Source organism: Lontra canadensis, unplaced genomic scaffold (genome assembly GCF_010015895.1).
Source record: "Lontra canadensis isolate GAN:19392208 unplaced genomic scaffold, GSC_riverotter_1.0 scaffold184, whole genome shotgun sequence".
NCBI lineage: Eukaryota > Metazoa > Chordata > Mammalia > Carnivora > Mustelidae > Lontra > Lontra canadensis.
The window spans coordinates 909,685-929,169 of NW_022631178.1; the positions used below are offsets into that span (position 1 = coordinate 909,685).

The 19,485-nt window shown below is 61.0% G+C and overlaps 2 protein-coding genes across 21 annotated transcripts in view; both read right to left on the reverse strand.

Moving 5' to 3' along the window:
- Positions 1-3,311: 3,311 nt before the first annotated feature.
- On the reverse strand, positions 3,312-5,693 carry LOC116860808 (cytochrome b-c1 complex subunit 10). 2 transcript variants are annotated; one of them, XM_032847073.1, is made up of 3 exons: positions 5,562-5,693; positions 4,097-4,241; positions 3,312-3,476 (listed from the first exon to the last, which is right to left on the reverse strand). In XM_032847073.1, the coding sequence occupies exons 1-2, from the start codon at positions 5,609-5,611 to the stop codon at positions 4,121-4,123; spliced, it is 171 nt and encodes a 56-aa protein (XP_032702964.1). In that variant the 5' UTR covers positions 5,612-5,693; the 3' UTR covers positions 3,312-3,476; positions 4,097-4,120. The 2 variants fall into 2 exon arrangements, with proteins under 2 accessions (XP_032702964.1, XP_032702963.1); XM_032847072.1 differs by having other exon boundaries at positions 3,312-3,525.
- Positions 5,694-12,007: 6,314 nt separating this feature from the next.
- TCF3 (transcription factor 3) overlaps positions 12,008-19,485 on the reverse strand; it is a 30,458-nt gene continuing 22,980 nt past the window's right edge. For 3 of the 19 annotated variants that reach the window (XM_032846943.1, XM_032846950.1, XM_032846942.1), the window contains 6 exons: positions 19,214-19,287; positions 18,715-18,876; positions 18,510-18,633; positions 15,155-15,290; positions 14,530-14,765; positions 12,008-12,230 (listed from right to left, as the gene is read on the reverse strand). In XM_032846943.1, the coding sequence (XP_032702834.1) occupies positions 12,088-12,230; positions 14,530-14,765; positions 15,155-15,290; positions 18,510-18,633; positions 18,715-18,876; positions 19,214-19,287 (875 nt within the window). In that variant the 3' untranslated portion in view covers positions 12,008-12,087. Of the gene's footprint in view, positions 12,231-12,423; positions 12,651-14,529; positions 14,766-15,154; positions 15,291-18,509; positions 18,634-18,714; positions 18,877-19,213; positions 19,288-19,485 lie in introns of those variants that run through there. The other 16 variants (XM_032846944.1, XM_032846947.1, XM_032846946.1 and 13 more) reach the window with 16 other exon arrangements.

A 19,485-nucleotide genomic window follows, 5' to 3' on the forward strand; every position in this document is an offset into this window, starting at 1 on the left:
GGTCTCCTGGGGGCTGGCCCAGGTGGACATGATGGGGTTTTGCCAGCAGAGATGAGAGGCTGGGAGCCCTGGGAGCAGGTGGGGCAGTCGTTGCCACCCCCCACCCCACCCCACCCCCGCTGGTTTGCTGACACTTAGAAGCTCCCTTTCCTGGACTGGCTGTCTTGGGGCCGAGAAGACACCCTCTCCTGCTGTCTGCACAAGGTTAAGAAATAGAAACGAAATCAGGTGATGAGAGGAGTCACTGTGAGTGGCTGAGTGACTGTCTGAGGGCATCCTGGGCACTGCGGGGGACTGAGGATCAACTCTGACCCTGCTCACTCCATCCCAGGACTCCCCCAGTCTTGATCACAGATGTCCCCAGACAATGGTCCCTGAGTTAATACGAGGCAAGCACGGCACTCCACTGGGGCACAAATATATGGGGCACCGAAGACCTCAGTCATTAAAGTGAATGGCATTTAATACAATGCTGTAACAATTTAAAATGAATGTAAAAGATCCATGATAGTCAAATTTGTGTTTTTGGTGGCACCTGGGTGGCTCAGGTTGTGATACCAGGGTCCTGGGTTCAAGTCCTGCATCGGGCTCACTGCTCAGCAGGAGTCTGCTTCTCCGTCTGCTTGTTCTCTATCAAATAAATAAAATCTTTTAAAATAAATAAATAAGTAAAAAATGTTTTAGATTTGTTTTGTTATTGGTTTTTTTTTTTAAAGATTTTATTTATTTGACAGAGATCACAAGTAGGCAGAGAGGCAGGCAGAGAGAGAGAGGAGGAAGCAGATTCCCCGCCGAGCAGAGAGCCCGATGCGGGGCTCGATCCCAGGACCCTGGGATCATGACCTGAGCCGAAGGCAGAGGCTTTAACCCACTGAGCCACCCAGGTGCTCCCAAAATGTTTTAGATTTGTAATAAAAAAAAGATTTTATTTAGAGGCAGGGTGAGCTGGTGGGGGGTGTGCAGAGGGAGAGAGAGAATCTTTTAGATTTTTAAAAATTTGTGTGTGTGTGTGTGTGTGAGAGAGAGAGAGAACACGAGCAGTGGGGACGGGCAGAGGGAGAAGCAGGCTCCATGCTGAGCAGAGCCCAATACGGGGCTTCATCGCAGCACCCCAAGACTACCACCCAAGCTGAAGGCAGGCACGTAACCAACTGAGCCACCCCGGTGCCCCGGAGAGAGAATCTTAAGCAGACTCCATGCCAACGTGGGGCTTGATTCCACAACCCTGAGACCATGACCTCAGCTGAAATCGGGAGTCTAATGCAGGGCACCTGGGTGGCTCAGTCGTTAAGCATCTGCCTTCGGCTCAGGTCATGATCCCAGGGTCCTGGGATCAAGCTCCATATTGGGCTCCCTGCCTGGCGAGAAGCCTGCTTCTCCCTCTCCCACTCCTCTGCTGTGCTCCCTCCCTCTCGCTGTGTCACTCTCTGTCAAATAAATAAATAAAATCCTTTAAAAAAGTCAAATGCTTAAACGATTAAGCTATCCAGGTGCTCCCAAGCTTGTATTTTTTTAAGATTCTATTTATTGACAGAGAGAGCACGAGCAGGGTGAGTGGCAGGGAAAGGGAGAAACAGGCTCCGTACTGAGCAGGGAGTCTGATGTGGGGCTCTATTCCAAAACCCCAAGATCACGACCCAGGAAGACTGAGTCGCCCAGGTGTCCCTTATTTACTTTAAAGTTTACTTTTTCTGTAATCTTGCTACACCCCACGTGGGGCTTGAACTCATAACCCTGAGGTCTACAGTCTCACGCTCTCCTGGTGGAGTCAGCCAGGTGCCTCCAAAGTATCAAGTTTTGAAACAAAGGGTTTCTTGGTGTTGTGCCGAGCCATTTGGAACCCCAAGACAAAAAGAGACATGATTCTTTTACGTGTTTTTATGTGGTTTTTAATGGTTAACTCCTCCCCACCGCCAGAACTTAAAGTGGTTGGAAAAGTACTAAAATACTGAAAAGTTGTATTAAAACTCACAATAGTTTAAGCCTCAATATTGTATTTATAACAGCATCTGACTTGGAATTTTACTTTTCTAACTTTTATGGATGCAGGCTCAGTTGTATTTTCACTGAAACTGTTAAACATTATAAAATCACATAAAACTGTGGGAAGAGGGCCACATGGCCCCACATGGCCCCACATGGCCCCAGGGGCTGTGGGGCTGCGGGGCTGCCCAGCCCTGCACCGGGATGGGAATTGTTATGCCATGTCAAAGCGGAGGACCCTTCCCGGGTGGTGTGGCCCCCAGGAAAGATGCCTTCGGTAAGAGAATGACGCGCAGGAAGGGGAGTCACAAAAGCCACCGCTGGTGTTAAAGACAGAGACTGTTCCCTGCGTGTCTTCCCCCGCCTGTGCCTCAGTTCTGTGCTGATGCCCTAATCCCTAGCGTGGCTGCAGGAGCCCGGGCCTCAGGACCGAAGCATGGGAGGGGAGGCCCTGTCCCCATAGGATCAGAGTCCAGGGACACGGAGCGCACACTGCCACCTCCTCCCTGTGCCGTGTGCTGGGGGGGAGCCAGGTGAAGACGCAGCCAGAAGGCAGGATGTGGGAACTCACCAGAAGCAAACCCCGTGAGAACCCTGATCCCCACTCCCAGCCAGCACAACGGAGAAGATCCAGTCCTGCTGTGTGAGCTGCCCGGTCCGTGGGGTCTCCTGATGGCAGACCAACACAACAGCCGCTTTCACAAATTTGCACGTGCATGCGTACACCCCCCACCCCGGCAGGGGCGGGGACAGGGAACTGGGAGCCACAGACCCCGTGTACCTGCTCACTGTTGTGCCATTCATGGGATGACTTCACTTTTCTACAAGTTCTGATAGTTCTCCTTTCAAACCAGAGCCTCGTTCTCATCCCCGAGTGTGGGCTACATGTGGGGATGTGTTTTCTAACAGGGTGGCTTCTGGGTAAGGTCGCAAGACACAGGATGCAAGGCGGCTCCAGGAGCGCCCCGGAGAGGCCCCCGCAGTGTGGGGGTTGCTGCTGGCCCCTCCCACCCAGCGCAGCCCCTGGCTAGCCTTCTGAGGAGACAGCCCCAGCTGACACCCTGCCCGCGTCCTCCTGAGGGAGCCGGGGCCAGGACCGCGCAGCGGAGTCACTCCTTAATTCTTGCCCACAGAAATCGAGAGGTGTTTGCTGTTTTACACCCCCTGGGTGTGCGGTAACTTCTCGCGGTGGTGATTACACTGCACAGGTATTACGCATTCAACACCGTAAGTGACCGGATTCTGCCCCAGCCACGGACCCCGGGTCACTCACGCCACCGCGGCGGCAGTCAGGTTGCCAAGTCCCTACACGACCACGTCCAGGTGGACCAGGTTTCAGAGCAAGTTTAATGCTGTGTGCATTCAAACAAGGAAACTACCGTCAGAAACAGCCCTCAGTCACGCTGTCACTTTCCTCAAGGCCCGTGCTGAGGGCGTGGGCTGGTCCGGGCACCGCAGGGGCTCCCAGGGAAGGAGACAGCAGCAGCAGACGGCTGGAGGGGGGACAAGGCAGGGTGAGCACCACTCCTGGCTCCTGTTCTCCTGGGAAGGGAGGTGCTGATGAGGTCCTCTGCAGCTGCAGCCAGGCTCCAAAACCAAGTCTAGCTGGGCCGCCCAGTGGCCGCATGGCCTGAGGTTCAGCTGCAGAAGGAGGCAGGAGGCACACGCACCCCGGCCTATCATGTGGTCGGCCCGGTGGACAGCCCCGTGGGAGATGAATGGAAGAATCCAAGGGGCTGTGAGGCTCAAGCTGCGTCCCCAGATGCTGGCAGCTGTAGTCCATCCTCCACTGTCCCCATCTGTAAAATGGGTCACCCCTCCGACCACACCCAGGGCTGGGCAGACTGGGATGACAGGCACGGAGTGGGGCCTACAGTCAGCCTCCGGGATGGAGCGCCCCAGGGCACTGCCCCTTCCCCAGGCCCACAAACCAGGGACGCTGGCTGGCCGCTCTGTGTTGACAGGCAGGATTCTCCCCGGGGAACAGGCCAGGTGAGCCGCCCAGACCCGCCTCCCCAGCCCTGGGGGTGAAGAGATCTAGCCTCATGGAAGCCCCAGTCCTCAGCCACGTGGGAATCACAGGATTCACCTGCTAAGAGCAGCCTAAACTTACCGGAGGGGTCCGAGGGGGGCCGGTTTAATCGTCCTTCTTAAACTTGCCGTTGATGTAGGGCACCCAGTCCAGAATCAGCCGCCAGTCCGTGGCCCACACCAGCCCCACGGTGCCCACGGCGCCCCACATGCCTGCTGTGGGCATCCTGCCAGAGAACAGCTGCGGTCAGATCCTGCTCGGGGTCACCCTTCCAGATACATCTCTGGGTCTCTCTCTGCCCCCATGCCCAGCTTCTACTGCACACCTGACCCTCCTGCCCAGTGTGTGGACACACCCCCGATGACACCACAGGGTGGGCACAAAGCCGGAGACCCTGAGGCGACTTCACTTCCACCTACTTTCACACTAGGATCTTCTGGAGGTTTTTGGGGGGGATTTGCTCAAAAAAATTTTTTTTAACAAACCAAGCTCATTATCACCCATTCACAACACCAACCATGCAGTTCACAGCTGACCTGGGACAGCTACTGGTCTGAGGGAGGTGGCAGGGTCTGGGTCTCGTAGAGAGCACACGACACAGAGGAACAGGCCACCTCCCCAAGGACAGGGGGCTGCGGCACAGCACAGGGCTGAGTCTCCCTCTCACCCAGAACGGCTACCCCTCACTTACGCCGTGTGACGGGTCAGCGTTCACAGCGGCTCCAACAGCCCCTCCTGACGCTCCCAGCCCAGTGCACCCCTCCCTCGCAGTGCCAACGGGACCCAGTCTCTGGTCCCTAATGAGCAAAGCTCGCAAAGGAGAGCTCAGGAGCACCGGCTTCCAGGGCGCGTGCCCGGGCTAGCCTCTCCTCTGTGGGAAGCCGGCTGCCCCCTGAGCGGCCCCACAGGGGGTCTGCCAGCAATCGCGGGCTAGCTTGGAAACCGCCCCCAACCCAGGTAGAGCCTTTGGAGGAGACTGCGGCCTCCTGAGTCGGTGTGGCGGGCCCAGCTCGGACGTGCCCGCGGTCCTGACCACCCAAACCGCGAGGGAATACGTGTCTGCGGTCTGAAGCTGTGCGGGGCGCCTGTCCCGCTGCCACGGCTGACCACTACAGGGGCCGTGGCCGAAGTGCGGCCAGATCCCGGTCAGCCACGTGCCTGGCAAGCTACAGCGGGAGGGTGGCCAGCGCCACTTCCAGAGGGCACGAGCCACCACCACGCCTCCCACCTGCCTCCCCAGGGGCAGCCGCGGCCGCAGCCCCCGACCTAACGCCTGGGCGGACGCCACGCTTCCGGAGGGACCTCCCCTGCCACCGCGCCACAGCTCCGAGGGCCGGTAACATCCCAGGAGCCTTCCCGCCGTCCTGGTCCGCCCCCGGGGAGCCCGAGCCGAGGGCGCTGGACTGACAGCCGGCGGCGTCGGTCCAGGTAGGGGTGAGGAGCGGACTCGGACGTTCTCCCCGCCGCTCTGCGCCCGTCCCATCTGGGACCCGGCAGCATAACGGGTGCCGACCGGGGACAGCGGGGGCGGGGTGCACATGCTCACCAGTATTTGGCCAGCTCGCGGTAGCGCGGGCCCAGGAACCTGCTCAGCATTGCCGCACGGTCCGCAGCTCAGGGTGACCCCGACTGTCGCCGCGCTGCACTACGCAGGCGCGGCGGCCGCAGCGCGCAGGCGCCTGGGGAGGCTCCGCCCGCGGCGAGCAGCCCGCTGGGCGACAGGCGTCTGCGGTTGCTGCGTGCGCAAACCCGGAAGACCTTTCAGTCATTTCCGGGCAGGGTCGGAAGTCGATGGTCGCGGCCTCGAGGGGGCGGGTCTGGAGCGGGGAGTGTCCCCCGCAGCGCGAGACCGGGCGGCGCGGCTGGCGTCCCCCCGCCGGCGGTCGGGGTGGCTCCCTCGGCGCGGCTTGCGGCAGCTAAGTACAACCGCCGCCCTCGGCTGGTGGTTTTGTGTCTTTACCGCAAGCCGAGGCTCTATTTGCCGTCAGGGAAACTGCGGCCCCGCGGGGCAGCACCTTGGCCGGAGCCGCACGGAGGGAACCGCGTCGGGGCGGCGGGCCGCGTCCCCCCGCCTCCCCTGGAGCGGTCGCTCGCATCCCGGCTCGGCCAGCGGACCGACCCCCGGCGCGGGCGGGGCCTGGCCGGCCGCGGTCACCGCTTCTAGGGCCGCGGCATCGGGAGCAGGCCCGGGGGAAGGGCGGCCGGCGCGGGCTCCGCTCCCGCCGCGCTGTCGCGGTCCCTGCGCCTGCGCCTGCGCCTCCCGCGGGGTGGGGAGCTGCCGGGGGTGCTGGCCCCGACGGCGAGAGCCCGCTCCCGGAGCGGCTTTGTGGCTGGACGGGACGTTGTTTCTTGGCCTTCGCGGGCGCTCCGGGCCGTGAGCCTGCGGCCAGAGGGAGTCCGTGGGCGGAAGCCTGAAATGGGCGGCGGAGCCCGTGGAGGTGGCCGAGAGAGGAGGGAGGCGGAGTGACGCTGTCTGAGGAGTGGGAGGGGGCGCCTGGCTGGCTCCGTCAGTCAAGCGCAGGACTGTAGGTTGCAGCTCGGGTCCTGATCTCAGGGTCGTGAGATCGAGCCCCAGGCTGGGCTCGTGGCTCCGCGCAGAGTTGGCTTGAGATTCTCCCTCTGCCTCTCCCTCCGCTCATGCTCCCCGCCCCAACCCTGTGTCTGAAAGGAAGGAAGGGAGGGAGGGAGGGAGGAAGGAAGGAAGGAAGGAAGGACTCTTTTAAACAATAAGTAGAGATGGGCATAGAGGCCTGAGGGCTGCAGGTCCTGGATCCAGCAGTTCCTGATGCCCTGCCTCATTGCTCCTTCTGCTTAATGTACTTCAGCTCATAAGGCAGAATGTTTTCTTCGAAGCCATAAAATACGAAAACCAGTCTAAGAGAAAAGGAGTTTTATGGCATGTTGGATGGCTTCAGGCACGGCTGGATCCAGGAGCATAGCAATATTATTACGAATCTCTCTCTGCATTTCTTAGCTCTTCTTTCTTCTGTTGTCCTTGCCCTCTTGTGAGCTCTCTCTGAGCAGTGGCATGTGGAAACTCTAGGTCAACATTCCAGCAGCCCTTGAAGGAAGGTGGCACCTCTTTGCTGTTGTGGAAAATGCCCCGAGGCTGTTCTCCTGGGCCTGCTGTGGAAATGGGGCAGAGGTCGCTATGCTCATAAGAGGACATGGACTGAAACTAGGGGAGGGGAGGATCCCCCAAAAGTAGTCAGGATCCTGATATCCAAAACGGTGGTGGATAAGCAGGACCTTGGATTTCCCATGATACTCCTATCCATCCTTTAGGGGAAACTCAGCTCCTACAATTTTTTTATGCTGTGAAATTCACAAAAGTTGTTGCAACCACCACCCTGTCTAATTGCAGGAAATTTTCATCACTTCCAAAAGAAGCCCCATAGGTCTCCCTCCTCCTCCCCCTCCCTCAGCCTCTCCCCAGCCCCTGGCCCCCACGAGCCCCTCTCCTGTCCATGGAAGAGCCTGGTCTGGACGCGTCACACACTTGGACTCACACCCCCTGTGGCCTTTTGTGTCTGGTTCCTTCCCTGAGCTTTGTAGGCTCAGGGTCCGTCCCTGGAGCAGCACGTGGGGGCCCTGCTCCTGCTTGTGGCCAAAGGAGGCTCCCCTGTGTGTGTGTGGGGGGGGTTGTGTTTATCCGTTCACCCGTTGATGGAGTCTTTTTTTTTTTTTTTTAAATCTTTACAACTTATCGAGGAATACTGGACATGCAAAAACGCATGGACTGAGCATGTGCAACTTGGTGTTTGGACGTGTGTGTGCGCCCACCACCAGGACTGCGGGCGCCTGCTGGCCTTCCTCCTGCCCGTCTGGACCCTTGCCGCCCCCTCCCGGCCCCTGTGAGCACTCATCTGTCTCCTGCCGGTTCATCTGCACTTTCCTGACTCTTCTAGCAGGGGGCATACAGTGTGTTCCACTTGGTGTGTGGCGCCTTTCTGCTGCTGCCCAGCGGAGGCCCGCAGAGGGCGAATCTGGGCGCAGACGGCTCACCTGGCGCAGGGCACTCTGCCTGTTTCCAGGCTTCGCCATCACAGCTGTGGCCCATGCCTGGTTCTGTCCAGGTCTTTGAGTGGGTGTGTGTCTTTATCGCCCTGGAGAGGATCCTGGGGGGCCGGCTGGCGTGCAGCGGGGCCCCCGTGTTGAGCTGTGGACAGAACCGCCAAGCTTTCTGTTTTTTCACACTGAGATGTAATGGCTGCGGACGGTCAGGTCAGTGTCCAGGCCCCGGTGTCCGCCTGCCAAACCGTTCTGGAGTAGTTGCGCCTGTTGATGTCCCCGCCAGTGAGACATGGGGCTCCCACCATATTGGGGCGTTGCACCACTTTAGAAAGGACACACAGGCTCCGTGTTCCCCATGGTCATGGTGACAGCTGTGCGCTGGGCAACTGGAAACCACAGGGTTTCACGCTCTGCCCACCTTGGAGGCCATAAGCCCCCCCATGCACGTGTGACAGGGCCGCACACCCGCTGTCCCTCCCACCTCTGCCTCCGTGATTGCCACCTATGTCATGCGGCTTCTCTCTCTCATCAGGGTGCTTGTCACTGACTTGGGGCCCATCCTGAGCCAGGACAAGTTCATCTCAGGATCTGGAGTTCCACTGCAAAGGCCCTTTCCTCGAGCATCCCCAGTTCCGGGGTCAGGCATGAGGGGTCCATGTCCAGAAGCCGCAGCGCAGCGTGCTGTCCGAGGGGCTGGCCGGCATGGCAGGGTGCCTGGGGTTCACGTCAGGCCCAAGCTGTGTCGTCTTCCCCAGAGCAGGGGGGGCTCAGAGGGCTGGCGGGGGCTGGCCGAAAGTCTGGGACAAGCACACAGTGACCTGCACCCTTCAGACATGCCCAAGATGCCATTGCTGCTGTCAAGACATGGGCACGTCCCTTGCACCGAGTTTTCCTCCATCCCTTGCTCCTGCGGCTCCCCGAGCCGGGCCAAGATGTTCCTTCCAGAAATTTCCATAGAGCAGATCCTTGCTGGGACAGGAAGGGGGGGATGCCTCACTGAAGGATTTTAGCGCCTTTGTGATCTATCTTTAAACAGCTTTTTTGAGGGGCACCAGCTGGCACAGTAGGAAGAACATGTGACTCTTGATCTCAGGGTTATGAGTTCGAGCCCCATGTTGGGTGTGGAGAAGACGTAAAAATAAAATCGTAAAAAAAATAAAACATAAACACCTTTAAAGATTTTATTGGCACAAGCAGGGGAGGGGCAGAGGGACAAGCACGCTTCCTGCTGAGCAGGACGCTGGGATCATGACTTAAGCCGAGGACAGCAGCTCAACTGCCTGAGCCACCCGGGGGCCCATAAACTGTCTTGATGGTGTTGACACACCATCCCATTTATAGACTTAATGTGCATAATTCAGTGGCCTTTGGCACATTAATTATAAAAACTAACAGGCAGCCTCTCAGGGAGTGGCTTTCCCCATGAGCCAGTCCCGTGTCCAGATCCCAGAACCTCTTATTACAAGTACAGATTCCCCACATGACCCGAGGTGCTTTGGTTCTAGAATGTGGAATTGCCTTGGGCCCCTTCCATCACTCTGGCTTTGCTGGCCTTGCTCACCATGGCCCCAGTCAGACCCTCGTGGTGCCTGTCCCCCAAAGACTCACGCTCACGTCCTGTCCCCCCGGTCCTGTGAACGGGACCTTATTTGGATACAGGATCTTTGCACGTACAGTCAGTTCAATTGAGGTCGTACAGGAAAGGGGAGGCCGTGAGGCAGTCAATGACTGGTGTGTCCTTGTGACAGATGCACGGGGAGGTAGCCTTGTGCACCCGGGACAGGCACCAAGTGATGTGGCCGCAACCGCAGGGATGCCTGGAGCCCCCGGACCTGGGAGAGGCAGAAGGAACCCTCCTCTGGAGCCCGAGGAGGGAGCGCGGCCCTGCCACACCAGGATCTGGGGGACCTGGCCCCGAACAGGAGAATCGGTCCCGGTGGTTTCAGGCCCCATCCCTGTGTGGGGCTCTGTGACAGCTGCCCCCAGGGGATCACATGCAGGGCAGAGGCCTCAGCATCTGCATGCGGGGCAGAATGCCATGCCCCCTACCTGGCGTGGCACCCCCTTCCGCCTGCCTTCGCCCCCACTGGAACCACACAGCAGCTGGAAGAGCCAGGGGACAGCTGTGGGGCCATATGATGTCACACTTATTGCTGCGGCTCTGTGCTACACAGGACAGGTCTCCAGAGCTGCTCAAGAGAGGGGCCCTTAACACATCCCAAAGAATCCAGCCAGCCATGTTGACACTTGTATAAAATTATTTTTCTTAAAGTTTTGTTTGAAAACCAGGTATCTTAAGGCACTCAGCACGGTTTTCCCTTGTGTCTCTTCCGATTCCCAAGGGCTATTTATGGGTACAGAACAGTCCAGTAGTAGTTGGGGGGGGGGCAGTGGCTCCACGTAGACCGAGGGACACTGAGACAGGACCCACCAGACCCACAGACCAGGGGAGGCACCAAGGAGGGCCCCTTGCCAACGACTCCTCGCCGTCCCCAGAACCCTTTGGGGGGTGTGGGCAGCATCAGTGGGAGGACCAAGGTGACTTCAGGGCTTGGGAGGTGGCCCACAGATCCTGCCTGGTGCTTGCCTTGGGGTGTCCAGCTCCTGGCCTCAGGGAGTGCCAGTCACAGGGTGTGAGGGCAACGGACAGCCCCACTGTTCTGGGAGTGTGGCAGGGGAGGGTTGGGGGGGGAAGTGAACGTGGCCACCTGGGGTCCAGAAGCCGTGTGCGTATGTGTGCGCGTGCGCACGGGCATGCACTTGCGGTGGCGGGAGCCAGGTGGTTACAGGAAGGAGCCTGGAGACCTGCAGGCCTGACCCTGCACCTGGGGGATGCACAGAGGGGCAGCTGTCGGGTGTCCCAGCAACTGCAGGGACCTTTGGTTTAGGCCCGGGGGAGCCCTGCGTGGAGCCGGTTCCCCCTGCAGGCAGGGTACGTGGGGAGGCCTGGGAGCCGGGCCTGGATATGGCCCACACCCTTCTGGTTTTGCAGGTTATCAGGGCCAAAGCCTGGAGCTTTTCAGAGTTTGGGGTCAGTCACTTGGGGTGGGGGTTGGTGTGCTGGCCCAGAGTCTTCTGCCAGAGATGAGAGAACAGGCCAGGGCCCCAAGTCAAAGGAACGAAGGATGCGGTGCCTGGGGACACCCCCCTCCATCAAGCTCCTGTCGTATGGTCCCTGTGCCCAGAAGCAGTGGTCTGAAAAAATCCCATCTGGGGAGGTCTGCAGACTGTGCGGGTCCGCAGGCTGAGGGGGAAGGGCTGGGGAGCAGAGCTGCCGCCCTGCAGACACCCCCCATCCCCTTCCCGAGGGAGAAGCGAGGACGCAGCAAGGGCTCCCCAAGCAGAACCTCCACCAGGGCAAAGGGGGCCCACAGTGTCCCTCCTACAAGAAGCGAGGTAACCACCCATCCCCTGAACCAGCCGCGAGCAGAAGGGTCCGCTATCCCTCCTGCGCCAGCGGCTCTGGGGCTCGGGCTCTCAGGTTCACGGTGGGTCTTTTCAATATGACTTTTAATGACCTGGTTGACTGTGAAATGCCACGCTCAGGTCTAGAAACAGCAGCAGAAGCAGCAAGAGACACGAAACTTTTATACAAAATTGTTGCTTACAAAACATATGCAAAAAAGCTTAAAAAAAAAAAAAAAAAAGAGAGAGAGACCAAAGGCATCCTCCCTGCTAATTTCCTAAGACATTAAAAAAAATCTAACTAACGTTCTTTATTTTCCTTAAGACACAGGTCAGGCGTAGGCACGATTCACGGCTGCAGGAGAGCGAGCCCGTCCCGCTTCTCCCTCCCGCAAGGGGAGGTTCAGACTCTCCCGCGTTTTCTACTTAAGGCATTTTTTCCTCTTTTCGGACAAAGTGTTCATCTCGCTTGCTTCCCGGTTTTGTTTACAAACAAAACAAAACAAAACTGCCCCTTCGGGCCCAGGCCGCGGTTTCAGGATCCATCGGGGCCGCCCCCAGGAATCGGGCGTCGGGACGGTGAGGCCCAGGGTGGGGGCCGTGCTGCCGGCAGGGACCGGGCTGGGTCGCTGGCCCCGGGCCGCGCCCCCTCCTCACAGGTGCCCCGCGGGGTTGTGGGCCTCGCCCAGGCCCGGGTGAGCGGCGGAAAGCACCATCTGGGGGTCTCCGACCACGCCCGACACCTTCTCCTCTTCTCGTCGCTTCAAGCAAGCCGCTTTAGGGTTCAGGTTACGCTCTGGGGGGAGGGGAGAGCCATGTGGGACAGGGTCCCTCTGGGAGCCGGTGGGCGCGGGGCCCTGGAGAGCAGAGCGCCGGTCGGGGGTCCGAGCGCCCCACTGCCTGCGCGCGAGGAGCCCACGGGGCGGGGCCGGCGGGCCGGGGGGCGGGGCCGGCGGGCCGGGGGCGGGGCCGGCGGCCCGGGAGCCTACCTCGCACCTGCTGCTCCAGGCCCAGGATGACCTGCACGGCCTGCTGCAGGATGAGCAGCTTGGTCTGCGCCTTGTCCGACTTGAGGTGCAGCTGGCACATGCGGCCCAGCTCCCGGAAGGCCTCGTTAATGTCCCGCACGCGCACCCGCTCCCGCGCGTTATTGGCCATGCGCCTCTCCCGGTCCCTCAGGTCTTTCTCCTCCAGGGACAGCACCTCCTCCGTACTGCTGGGTCACAGCACCAGGGCCTCCGTTAGCGAGGAGCCGGGCCGGGCCGGGCGGGCGGGTGCCCGCGGACAGTGTGCGTGCGTGTGCGTGCGTGTGCATGTCCGTGACCGTGTGCTCCCCCGGGCTCGGAGCTCCGAGACTGACTGTGTGCGCACCTGGGACCCGGCCGCAGAAGAGGCTGTGTGTGTGCTGACGCCCCAAGGAAACCAACGCAGGAGCGTTCCCAGGGGATGGAGGGTGGGCCCTGAGTCCCCATCAGGCCATCTGTGGGGAGCTGGGGGCACCCTACGCCCCCTGCCCCTCCTGGTACCACCTTCCCGGCTCAGCGCACTTGCTGGCTGGGCAGTGCGAGGGCTAGGCCAGGTAGACCAGTGTGGGCAGGACAGGCCAAAGAGACTGGCCCAGCGGGCAAAGCACCCCGCCCAGCCACCCCAAGAGCTGGATGTGGAACGGCCCCCCACTCTGGGTTGGGAGCATGGGCTCCCCAGGCCTTTCATCACTACCATGAATGCCCTGTGTGTCCCAGCGCTGCGGTGACCGAGCGCCGACTCTGCACCGGCCCCCATCACACACAGGACGGCTGAACGGCTCAGACGCCGGCCACGAAGGCTGAACCCTGGTTCAAGTCCTGCGAAGCATCAGCCACATGGCTCTGCCCAGCGACTTCACTCGCGTCCTCAGCGGGACGCGTCCTCAGCAGGACGCCTGCCTCGCCTGGCCTCAGGGACGGGAAGCGGAGTGGGTGAAGGCCTGGCCCTGGTGTGCGCCCCACTGGCAGAAGAGGAGCCCAGACACCTGCACATGAGCAGCGCCTAGGGGCCCTGTCCGGCTCCCACAGTAGGGGGAGGAGGCTACGCCCCTGTCTGCCCGCCCACCCACCCGGCCCTGGGCCTGAGCAGATCCTGCCAGGTGGCGGTGACCCCCGACCCCAGGACAAGCGCGCAGACCAAACTGACAGGCCTGAGGCTGGTGCACCCCTTGGTCCCCTTTCTTCCCTCAAGTCCCAACTGGGAGACTTTGTGGGGGAGGAAAGACCCCAAGGTCGCAGCCCTGCCATCCGGGGCTTGGGCAGCAAGTGCGAGGTAGGAGGGGCTGCCATGGAAGCAGAGGGGTGGGTGGGCTGGGATGAGGGGAGCTCGAGAGGCAGAGAGCAGAGAGGTGGGCGCAGGGGACATGGCGCGGTGTCCACACCACCACGGAAACACGGAACCCTCAGAGCAGAGGGGACAGCAGGCTGGGGTGGGGGGTGGAGAGGTGGGGCGAGGGCCCCAGCTCCGGTCCAAGCGACAGCACTGCAGGAGAGAAAGGGTTAACGGGCGTGGAGGCGTGGGTGGGTGGGAGGCGTTAAGGAAGCAGCTGAACTGGGGAGCCAAGTCACATGGGGGCCTTTCTGGCTCCTCACCAGGAGATGGGGGCTGATGGGCTGAGGCGCCCCGCAAGGATGTGTCTGTCCGCAGCGACAGTGACCTCTGGCCCTGGCCACAGGGGCCTCAGCCAGAAGGCTACAGCCTCCCTAAGAAAGGAGGGCTGGGGTGGGCAGGGATCCCTGGGGTCCAGGGATGGAATTCAGAGCCAAAGTGCCCAGTTCTGTAGAGCCACGGCTCCCAAGAGTATCCTCCTCCCATTTCCAGAGGGGACACTGGGGCCAGGTTAGGCGGCCCTGTGGTCAGAGAGGGAACAGCGACCGCGGTGGAGGAGCTCACAGCAGGGCAGGACAGTCACTGCAGGGAGAGGAATAGTCACAGCGGGCAAGGCGGTCACTGCAGGGGGAAGTCACAGCAGGGAGGGGGGACAGTCGCAGCAGGGGAGACTGACTCCAGGAAGTGGGGGGAGAGCACGGCAAGCAGTGGCAGGGGAGGGGAGCGGCGCCCCCACTGACCTCGCACCTGCTGCTCCAGGTTCAGGATGACCGACACGGCCTGGTGCAGGATGAGCAGTTTGGTCTGGGGCTTCTCACTGTTGAGGTGCAGCTGACACATGCGCCCCAGCTCCTTAAAAGCCTCATTGATGTCTCGGACCCGCAGCCGCTCGCGCGCGTTATTGGCCACCCGGCGCTCCTTCTCCCGCTCAGCCTTCTGCTCTGGGGGGAGAAGGTCGTCCTCGTCCTCGTCCGGGCTATGGGGCGGGCCCGGGGGGCCAGAGGGAGACAGTGAGGCGGGGGGACAGGCGGGGGACCCGCCGACAGCCTCGCGCAGTGGGCGCCGTGTGCGTGTCTGCGTGCGTGCGTCCTGATGGGCGGGGCAGCCGGAGGCTGGGGGGGGGGGGGGGGGGGGGGGGGGGGCGCGCGTGGGGGGGCGGGCGGGGTGGGGGGCTGTGTGTCCTATGGGCGGGGCTGTGGGGGGGGTGGCGTGTGCGTGTCTGTGCGTCCTGACGGGGGGTCGGGGCGGCTGCGGCCGTGTCTGCGTGCGTCCTACGGGCGGGGCTGGGGGGGAGTGTGCATGTCTGCGTGCGTGTGCGTGCGTCCTGACGGGCGGGGCTGCGGGGGGCTGCGGGGAGGCGGGCACCTGGTCCGAGGCCGCGGGGGCTTCAGCTCCTTCTTCTCCTCCTCAGAGTTGTCGGCCGCCGATGTGTTCTCCTCGTCCTCCTTCTCCTCCCGTTTGATCTCACCGGCGCCCGAGACCGCCCCGGCGCGCGCGAGTCCTGCAACGGGCCTGGGCTTAGCCTCTGCGCACAACCCGGGCCGCCCGACACATGCCCGCTGCCCTCCTGGGAAGCAGAGTGAGGTCTCTGGGGAAAGCCAGGACTTCGTATGCAAAAAAAGAAAAAGAAAAAAAGCCCCAGGGCGCCTGGGTGGCTCAGTGGGTTAAGCCTCTGCCTTCAGTTCAGGTCATGATCCCGGGTCCTGGGATAGAGCCCTGCCTGGGGCTCCTTGCACAGCGGGGAGCCTGCTTCTCTCTCTCTCTGCCTCTTCCCCTGCTTGTGCTGTCAAATAAATAAAAATCTTAAAAAAAAAAACAAAAACCAACAATAAAGCAGCAAACACACCTAGAATCAGAGGTCCCTATCTCACACCACACAATCACCAGTTCCAACAGAGAAAGATCTGAAAACCTTCAGAATAAAGTGCGTGGAAATCCCGCTGTGGTTCAGAGAGGAGGACTACCTCCTACAATACTAAATGAGCTGTTCTTGGAAAAAACAAAAAAACAAAAAACAAAAAAAAAACAAAAAAAAAAAACCACTGATAAACTGGACTATATAGCCTAATTGAGAATTTCTGGTTACCAGGATCCCACCAAGAAGAGAAGAAGATACGCCGCAGGATAGAAAAGATGGGTTCCGAGCTCCTGGGGGGCTCAGCTGCTAAAGCAACTGCCTTCGGCTCAGGTCACCAATCCGGAGTCCGGGGATCGAGTCCCACATGGGACTCCCTGCTGGGCGCAGAGTCTGCCTCTCCCTCTGACCCTCCCCCTTCTCATGCTCACTCTCTCAAATAAAATCTTTAAAAAAGAAAAGACATCACGGGTCCTGTATAAACCAATGAAGATGAAAAGAATTCCCACAAATGAACGCGAAAAGGACTAGGAGCTCAAGAGGAAAACAGAGAAAGCTCCCAGATGGGTGATTCGTAGACGAGGAAGCGGCCATCTACTTCACGGCACCCACAATCCGCGGAAACGCAAACCGGGATCCGGCAAGTAGGGAAGCCGGCAAAGGGACGGGGCCCAGCATCAGGGGTACTGCCCATGGGAGGGAGGTCGGGACAGTCTGGTGTCATCGGGAGAGGGTAGATCCACAGACCCCCAAACCCCACAACCTGGAATCACACCCGAGAAGCTCCTGTGCACATTCTGGAGACACATTCCAGAACGTTCCAGAAAGCACCTACCCCAAGAGTAGAAAGTTGAAACAACCTAATGTCCCACATCAGGGCCCATCCTGAGCCCCCAGCAGAAAGGTGGCCCTTGCTGCCAACGTGACCACGCCAGCCAATGCCAGTTTCAGAAAAGCCCAAGGCCATGTAACGGAACACAGGGTTTGAAGGCACACAGCAGGAAACTCGACACTGTGATAGCAAAAGACACACCGGGAATGGGGCCTGGGCTTGGCAACAGATGAACTGGGAGGGCAGGGGTGACGAGGGGAGGGCAGGACAGAGCAGGGTAGTGGAGGGGAAGAGGGGAGGGCAGGACAGGGGAGGGCAGGGGAGATGAGGGGAAGGCAGGACAGGGAAGGGTAGCAGGGGGGAAAGGAGGAGATGGGATAGGAGCAGAGGGCAGAGAAGGGTAGTGGAGGGAAAAGGAGGGAAGGGGAGAGGAGGGCAGGGCAGGGGAGAGGAGGGCAGGGTAGCAAAGAGGAGAGCAGGGGAGAGAAGAGCAGGCAAGGGGAAGGGGAGAAGCTGGGACAAGGGATTCAACTCAGGGAATGCCGGCCCCACAGCACAAACATCAGGGCGTTCCAAGCACTGTGAGGGGTCAAGCTGCACCCCAGTCGTCCCCCCACCCGAATCGTGGCGACTCTAAGTGCCCCAGAAAAATGCCTTATGTGATAAAAGTGATAAAAAAAATCAAGAAATACACAGCAAGGCCAGCTGTCACACTCAGGCTGGTTTTGAGGGGGCGTGCGGAGGACGGCCAAGGCCCCTGGGCCAGATAAGAGAACCTGCCCTAATGTGGGAGGCGTGGCACGGTGTTCCGGGGGCTCGGGACACCAGGCGGTGTGGGCGCCCGGCCCGGCCCAGTCCCAGCACCCTCTCAGGCCATGGTTGCCAGCACGGTGGCAGAATCCACGTCCCCGTGCCTGGGGCTGGCCGCCACGAGACCCTCACTGGCCCATCACCACCTCCTCCCTGCAGCCTTGTGTGAAGTGCTGTCACCTCCTCGGTTTTTCTCCAGAAAGTCCACAGCCCACGGCCGGTGGCCACGACCCTGACCCCATGTTGCTGCAGCGTGGGTCCTCAACTCTGGCACCTGACGCGTCTGCCCCCCCCCCACCTCCCACCTCCACCTCAGCCGGCACCGTGCTCAGGCTGGGGCTCTGCTCCGCTCCCTCTGCCTGGAGACCCTGCCTGCGGTCCTGGCTCTGGGCTCCACCCGGTGCCCAGTGGTCAGCACGCTCCCTGAACTCCAGACCTGCATCCCACCGCGGCCTCCACAGCTGCAATCCTGTGGCCTCTCTGGCTTGAGAACCCAGAACGCACCCCCACCCCACTTCCTGGACCAGCACAGTCCACTCCCCCCGCCCCCCACGGCTTCAGCGGTCACCCATCATCCTCAGCTGCCACCAGAGGGCGGCTGTGGGCACTGAGTCTGGCAGCTCCAGACCCTGCCCGGAACCCTCCAAGGCTTCCAGGTCCCTTGGGGTCAAAGCCCAAGTCCTCCCATGTCCACAGGACCCTGCACGACTTGCCCTGTCACCTCCCTGACCTCACCACCTCCCTCTTATCTAACACATGGCTCCTCACTACTTCAACACACCAGGCATGGTCTTGCCCAGGGGCCTTTGCACACGCATCTCCCAAGCGCTGGTCTGCTTCTCCTCCACTGCTCTGCCCAAATGTCACAATCTTGCCTGCCATCTTTAAAAGTACAAGTTTCTCTATGCCCTTTCCCCATTTTCCCCTAGCATCCTCCCTTCTGCCTTTAGTCCACTGTTGCTCACCCCCCAGGGATGGGGTTTCTGGTTTAATTCCTGGTTTACTGCCCAGGGCCCACACAGGCCCCAAGCACAGGGCTGACGCCAACCACGTGAAGTGCCCGGGCTCCACCCCCTCCAGGAAGGAACTTCCTGGTGCCGGGTGGAGGGGACGCTGCATGCGGTGAGGGGCCCCAGCCCAGTGCCTGGCAGAGAGCAGTCCCCCAGCCTAGCCCAGTTCCCTGAGCCAGCCACCCCTTCCCAGGCCCCCACACTGAGGCTCACCGCTGTAGGAGTCCGGTGGCCGAGCGAGCTCGGGGAGGGCGCCGGGCTGGCCGGGGAGGGCCACGTGGTTGTGCAGGAGGCTGCTACTGCCCGCAAGGCTGTCTTCCGAGGGGCCGCCTCCCACCTGCGGACAGAGGAGTGGGCTCGGCGGTCAGGGCCTGCCCACCCTGATCCCCCGCCCCGCCCGCCCCCGAACAGTACTCACCAGGCCTGTGTGTCGGCCCCCCAGTGGCATGACGGGGCCGGTAAAGCCCGAGGCCAGAGCCCCATGGCCGGGCAGCAGCCCGTGGACATCCGCCGAGGCGCCCACCGCGTGGCTACGCAGCACGTGGATGGCCTCGTCCAGGCGGTCCTCCATCTTGTTCTGCTGCGGACAGGGAAGGGGCAGGGGTCAAGAGTGCAGGCCCCTGGGATGCTGCATGGCCTTGGGGCCCGGCACACAACCTGAGCCTTCGTTGGCTAGCGAGGCCATGTGCCCCACAAGTGACCTGCCAAGGGGACCCCCGTCCTGCAAATCCCACTAGTCACAGAGCCCGAGCGGCTCTCTGGGGACACGGCTTCCAAGCCCTGTACGCTGGCCACAGCAGACATGCTGAGCTGCCCTCATGGGCCACCTCCCCCGGCCCAAGGTCCACATGTACCATGCCTTCCCCTGGCCACACGCGCCCATGAGGGACAGTGCCCATCCAGCCCGGGAAGCTCACCAGGCTGTGGAGACCCCCATCGTAGCTAGGCGATAAGGCACCAGGGGCTCCTGGCCGGGGCCACTGCGATGTCCCTGGAAGGGGTAGGCGGCATGTCAGTGGGGGCCCCGTAGGCGGGGTGTCCAAGTGGCCCGACTCAGAGGCCGCAGGATCTGCAATGCCCAGGCAGGCCATATGGTGGCCCCCATGCCCGCTGGGCCGATGGAAACCCTGCCGAGGCCGGGCCAGCCAGGCCGTTCCTGGGAACCCACCCAGCAGACGGGTTCCTGTCT